The 5,919-nt window shown below is 44.0% G+C and overlaps 1 protein-coding gene across 1 annotated transcript; it reads left to right on the top strand.

The window, feature by feature from the left end:
- Positions 1–129: 129 nt before the first annotated feature.
- On the top strand, positions 130–5,503 carry LOC115917068 (liprin-alpha-3-like; the record flags this gene model as incomplete). Its single annotated transcript, XM_030970803.1, has 3 exons — positions 130–261; positions 4,208–4,270; positions 5,424–5,503. Coding segments are annotated over 3 exons (275 nt in total), but the record flags the coding sequence as incomplete, so codon positions are not given.
- Between the last annotated feature and the right edge of the window lie 416 nt (positions 5,504–5,919).

Raw genomic sequence — 5,919 nt, 5'->3', positions numbered from 1 at the left:
CCCATTTTTCGGGCTACAAACGCGGCGTTTTCGATGCTCCCGCTGGCTCCCCGGCACTTTTAATTTTTTTGGGGACCCCCCCCCCAATATTTTGGGGACCCCTCGCCGAATTTTGGGGTCCCCCCCCAGGCGCGGCAGAGGGAGAAGATGAACGACGAGCACAACAAGCGGCTCTCGGAGACCGTGGACCGGCTGCTGAGCGAGAGCAACGAGCGGCTGCAGCTGCACCTCAAGGAGAGGATGGGGGCGCTGGAGGAGAAGGTGGGGGACCCCGAAATTGGGGAGGGGGCTGGGGAGAAAACTGGGGGGTCCTGGGAGGAATTTGGGGGGTCCTGGATGGGATTTGGGGGGAATTTGGGGCTCTCGGTGGGGTCTAAAATGGATTTTGTTGCATCTAAAGGAGAGAACTGGGGGCACCCCAAAATTGGGGAGGGGGCTGGGAAAAATTTGGGGGGTCCTGGGAGAAATTTGGGGGGTCCCAGGGGGATTTTGGGGGGTCCTGGAAGGGATTTGGGGGGCTCTGAAATGGCTCCAGCTGCACCTAAAGGAGAGAACTGGGGGCACCCCGAAATTGGGGAGGGGTCTGGGGGGTCCTGAAAATAATTTGGGGGGTCCTGGGAGAATTTTTGGGGAATTTTGGGGGATCCTGGATGGGATTTGGGGGGAATTTGGGGGAGTTTGGGGCTCTCGGTGGGGTCTAAAATGGATTTTGTTGCATCTAAAGGAGAGAACTGGGGGCACCCCAAAATTGGGGAGGGGGCTGGGAAAAATTTGGGGGGTCCTGGGAGAAATTTTGGGGAATTTTGGGGGGTCCTGGGTGGGATTTGGGGGGAATTTGGGGGATTTTGGGGGAATTTGGGGGGTCCTGAGCGGCTGCAGCTGCACCTCAAGGAGAGGATGGGGGCGCTGGAGGAGAAGGTGGGGGACCCCAAAATTGGGGAGGGGGCTGGGGAGAAAACTGGGGGGTCCTGGGAGGAATTTGGGGGGAATTTGGGGGGAATTTGGGGGAGTTTGGGGCTCTCGGTGGGGTCTAAAATGGATTTTGTTGCATCTAAAGGAGAGAACTGGGGGCACCCCAAAATTGGGGAGGGGGCTGGGAAAAATTTGGGGGGTCCTGGGAGAAATTTGGGGGGTCCCAGGGGGATTTTGGGGGGTCCCAGGGGGATTTTGGGGGGTCCTGGAAGGGATTTGGGGGCTCTGAAATGGCTCCAGCTGCACCTAAAGGAGAGAACTGAGGGCACCCCGAAATTGGGGAGGGGTCTGGGGGTCCTGAAAATAATTTGGGGGGTCCTGGGAGAATTTCTGGGGAATTTTGGGGGGTCCTGGGTGGGATTTGGGGGGAATTTGGGGGAGTTTGGGGCTCTCGGTGGGGTCTAAAATGGATTTTGTTGCATCTAAAGGAGAGAACTGGGGGCACCCCAAAATTGGGGAGGGGGCTGGGAAAAATTTGGGGGGTCCTGGGAGAAATTTTGGGGAATTTTGGGGGGTCCTGGGTGGGATTTGGGGGGAATTTGGGGGATTTTGGGGGAATTTGGGGGGTCCTGAGCGGCTGCAGCTGCACCTCAAGGAGAGAATTGAGGGCACCCCAAAATTGGGGAGGGGTCTGGGGGGGTCCTGAGAATAATTTGGGGGGTCCTGAGAGAGTTTTTTGGGAATTTGGGGGGTCCTGGGTGGGATTTGGGGGGAATTTGGGGGTCCCAGGGGGAATTTGGGGGCTCCAAGAGAGGATTTGGGTTTTTTGGGGTTTTTTTGGGGGTGTCCTTGGGTTATTTATGGGGAGATTTGGGGGGAATTTTGGGGTTTTTTTTGGGGCGTTGGGTGATTTTGGGATTTTTTGGGAGGTTTTGGGATTTTTTTTTTTTTTGGGTTTTTGGGGTTTTTTGGGGTTTTTGGGGAAGTTTTTTGGGGGTTTTTGGAGGACATTTTTTGTGGGTTTTCCGGTGGTTTTGGGGAAGGTTTTTTGGGGTTTTTTTGGGGTTTTTTTTTGGGAGGCTTTTGAGAAGTTTTGGGCAGATTTTGGGGAGGTTTTTTTGGGGCGATTTTGGCTTTTTTTTGGGTTTTTTTTTGGGGTGGGGTTGGGACTTTTTGGGGTTTTTTGGGCGTTTTTTGAGGGGTTTTGAGTGGGTTTTTTTGTTTTTTTTTGGGGGGGATTTTGAGGGTCTCTGGGTGGATTTTTGAGGGATTTTTTGGGGTTTTTTGGTTTTGGGGAGTTTTAGGTGATTTTTTGGGGTTTTTTTGGGGGGGATTTTGAGGGTCTCTGGGTGGATTTTTGAGGGGTTTTTTGGGGTTTTGGGTTTTTTTGGGAGTTTTAGGTGATTTTTTGGGTTTTTTTGGGGGGGGGTTTGAGGGTCTCTGGGTGGATTTTTTGAGGGTTTTTTTGGGGTTTTTGGGGTTTTTGGGGAGTTTTAGGTGATTTTTGGGTTTTTTGGGGGGTTTGAGGGTCTCTGGGTGGATTTTTGAGGGTTTCTTTTTTCGGGGTTTTGGGGTTTTTTGGGGAGTTTTAGGTGATTTTTGGGGTTTTTTTGGGGGGGTTTTGAGGGACTCTGGGTGGATTTTTGAGGGTTTTTTTTGGGGTTTTGGGTTTTTTGGGGAGTTTTAGGTGATTTTTTGGGTTTTTTGGGGGGTTTGAGGGTCTCTGGGTGGATTTTTGAGGGTTTCTTTTTGGGGTTTTTGGGGTTTTGGGGAGTTTTAGGTGATTTTTGGGTTTTTGGGGGGTTTTGAGGGTCTCTGGGTGGATTTTTGAGAGTTTTTTTTGGGGTTTTTGGGTTTTTTTGGGGAGTTTTAGGTGATTTTTTTGGGTTTTTTGGGGGGGGGTTTGAGGGTCTCTGGGTGGATTTTTTGAGGGTTTTTTTCCCCGGTTTTGGGGGTTTTTGGGGAGTTTTAGGTGATTTTTGGGGGGTTTTTTTGGGGGTTTGAGGGTCTCTGGGTGGATTTTGAGGGTTTTTTGGGGTTTTTGGGGGCCTTTGGGGAGTTTTAGGTGATTTTTTTGGGTTTTTTGGGGGATTTTGAGGGTCTCTGGGTGGATTTTGAGGGGTTTTTGGTTTTTTGGGGTTTTTGGGGAGTTTTAGGTGATTTTTGGGTTTTGGGGGGTTTGAGGGTCTCTGGGTGGATTTTTGAGGGTTTTTTGGGGTTTTTGGGTTTTTTTGGGGAGTTTTAGGTGATTTTTTGGGGGTTTTTTGGGGGTTTGAGGGTCTCTGGGTGGATTTTTTGAGGGTTTTGGGGTTTTGGGTTTTTTGGGGAGTTTTAGGTGATTTTTTGGTTTTTGGGGGGTTTGAGGGTCTCTGGGTGGATTTTTGAGGGGTTTTGGGGTTTTGTTTTTTGGGGAGTTTTAGGTGATTTTTTGGTTTTTGGGGGGTTTTGAGGGTCTCTGGGTGGATTTTTTGAGGGGTTTCTTTTTGGGGTTTTGGGGGTTTTTGGGGAGTTTTAGGTGATTTTTTTGGTTTTTTTGGGGGTTTGAGGGTCTCTGGGTGGATTTTGAGGGCCTTTTGGGGTTTTTGGGGTTTTGGGGAGTTTTTAGGTGATTTTTTGGGTTTTGGGGGGGATTTTGAGGGTCTCTGGGTGGATTTTTGAGGGGTTTTTGGGGTTTTGGTTTTTTTGGGGAGTTTTAGGTGATTTTTTGGGGTTTTTTTTGGGGGTTTGAGGGTCTCTGGGTGGATTTTTGAGGGTTTTTTTGGGGTTTTTGGGGTTTTTGGGGAGTTTTAGGTGATTTTTTGGGTTTTTTGGGGGGTTGAGGGTGTCTGGGTGGATTTTTGAGGGTTTTTTTTGGGGTTTTGGGTTTTTTGGGGAGTTTTAGGTGATTTTTTTGGTTTTTTTGGGGGATTTTGAGGGTCTCTGGGTGGATTTTTGAGGGTTTCTTTTGGGGTTTTTTGGGGTTTTTTGGGGAGATTTAGGTGATTTTTTTGGGTTTTTTTTGGGGGGGGTTTGAGGGTCTCTGGGTGGATTTTTGAGGGTTTTTTTGGGGGTTTTTGTTTTTTTTTGGGGAGTTTTAGGTGATTTTTTTGGGGTTTTTTTGGGGGGTTTGAGGGTGTCTGGGTGGATTTTTGAGGGGATTTTTTGGGGTTTTTGGGTTTTTTTGGGGAGTTTTAGGTGATTTTTTTGGGTTTTTTTGGGGGGGGATTTTTGAGGGTCTCTGGGTGGATTTTTGAGGGGTTTTTTGGGGTTTTTGGGGTTTTTTTGGGGTCCCCCCCCCGATTTTCCTCCTCCCCAGAATTCGCTGAGTGAAGAAATCGCCAACATGAAGAAAATGCAGGACGAGCTCCTGCTCAACAAGGTCGGGATTTTGGGGCAATTTTGGGGGAATTGTGGATAATTTTGGGGAGATTTTGGGTCTTTTTTGGGGATTTTATTTTTTATTTTTATTTAATTGTTTTATTTTACTTTATTTTACTTTATTTTATTTTATTTTATTTTATTTTACTTTATTTTACTTTACTTTATTTTATTTTATTTTACATTATTTTACTTTATTTTATTTTATTTTATTTTACATTATTTTACTTTATTGTATTTTATTTTACTTTATATTATTTTATTTTATGTTACTTTATTTTACTTTATTTTACTTTATTTTATTTTACTTTATTTTACTTTATTTTATTTTATATTATTTTATTTTATTTTACTTTATTTTACTTTATTTTATTTTATTTTATTTTATTTTACTTTATTTTATTTTATTTTATATTATTTTATTTTATTTTACTTTATTTTGGGGATTTTTTTGGATTTTAGGGAGTTTTTTAGGGGGGAGTTTTGGGGGCATTTTGGGAATTTTAAAATATTTTTTTTTAATTGTGGGGATTTTTTAAATTTTGGGGGGTTCAAATATTTTTGGAGATTTTTGTTGTATTTTTTTTTTATTTGGGGGATTTTTGGGGGGTATTTTTGGGTTTTATTGGGAATCTGGGGATTTTTATTTATTTATTTTAATTTTGGTAAATTTTTTTTAGGACTTTTTGGGTGATTTTGGGGGGATTTTTTTGGGATTTTTTGGAATTCTTTTGTTTCTGTTTTTTTTTTCTTTTTGAGCATTTTTTAGAATTTTTTCAGGAGAGTTTTGAGGGTTTTTGAGGGTTTTTTTTGGGGTAGATTTGGGTGAAATTTGGAGGGAAATTTGGGTGAAATTCTGCGAGGAATTTTGGTCGATTTTTGCCAGATTTTGAGATTTTTTTTTTTTGATGAATTTGGGGTGGAATTTTGGGTGGATTTCAGGGAATTTTGTGCGAGTATTTTGGTGGATTTTGGAGGAATTTTAGGAATTTTTTTTTGGTTGGACTTTAGGACTTTTTTGGGATAAATTCGGATTTTTTTTCCCAATCCCGGATGATTTTTGGGGCTCCCCGGAGCCCGATTCCCACCGAGGATCCCCAGCACTGAATCCCAAATCCCCAAAATTCCCCAAAATTCCCGAATTTCGCCCCCAGGAGCAGCTGCTGGCGGAGATGGAGCGGATGCAGCTGGAGCTGGACCAGCTCCGGGGCCGCCCCGGCTCCTCCTACTCCAGGTACCCCAAAATTACCCCAAAACACCCCCAAAAGAACCCCAAAAGAACCCCAAAATAACCCCAAAATTACCCCAAAATTACCATAAAAATAACGCCAAAAACAGCCCCCAAAATAATCCAAAAATAACCCAAAAATAAACCCAAACCCACCCCAAAATAACTCCAAAAATAACCTTTAAAAAACCCAAAAACCCCAAAATTACCATAAAAACTAACCCCAAAATAACTCCAAAAATAACCTTAAAAAAACCCCCAAATAACCCCAAAATAACCCCAAAATAAACCCCAAATTACCCCAAAATTACCATAAAAATAACCCCAAAAACAGCCCCCAAATAATCCCAAAATAACCTCAAAATAACCCAAAAATAAACCCAAACCCACCCCAAAATAACTCCAAAAATAACCTTTAAAAA

The sequence above is a fragment of the Camarhynchus parvulus genome, unplaced genomic scaffold, assembly GCF_901933205.1.
Source record: "Camarhynchus parvulus unplaced genomic scaffold, STF_HiC, whole genome shotgun sequence".
Classification (NCBI taxonomy): domain Eukaryota; kingdom Metazoa; phylum Chordata; class Aves; order Passeriformes; family Thraupidae; genus Camarhynchus; species Camarhynchus parvulus.
This window is presented reverse-complemented; position numbering and strand designations above follow the sequence as displayed.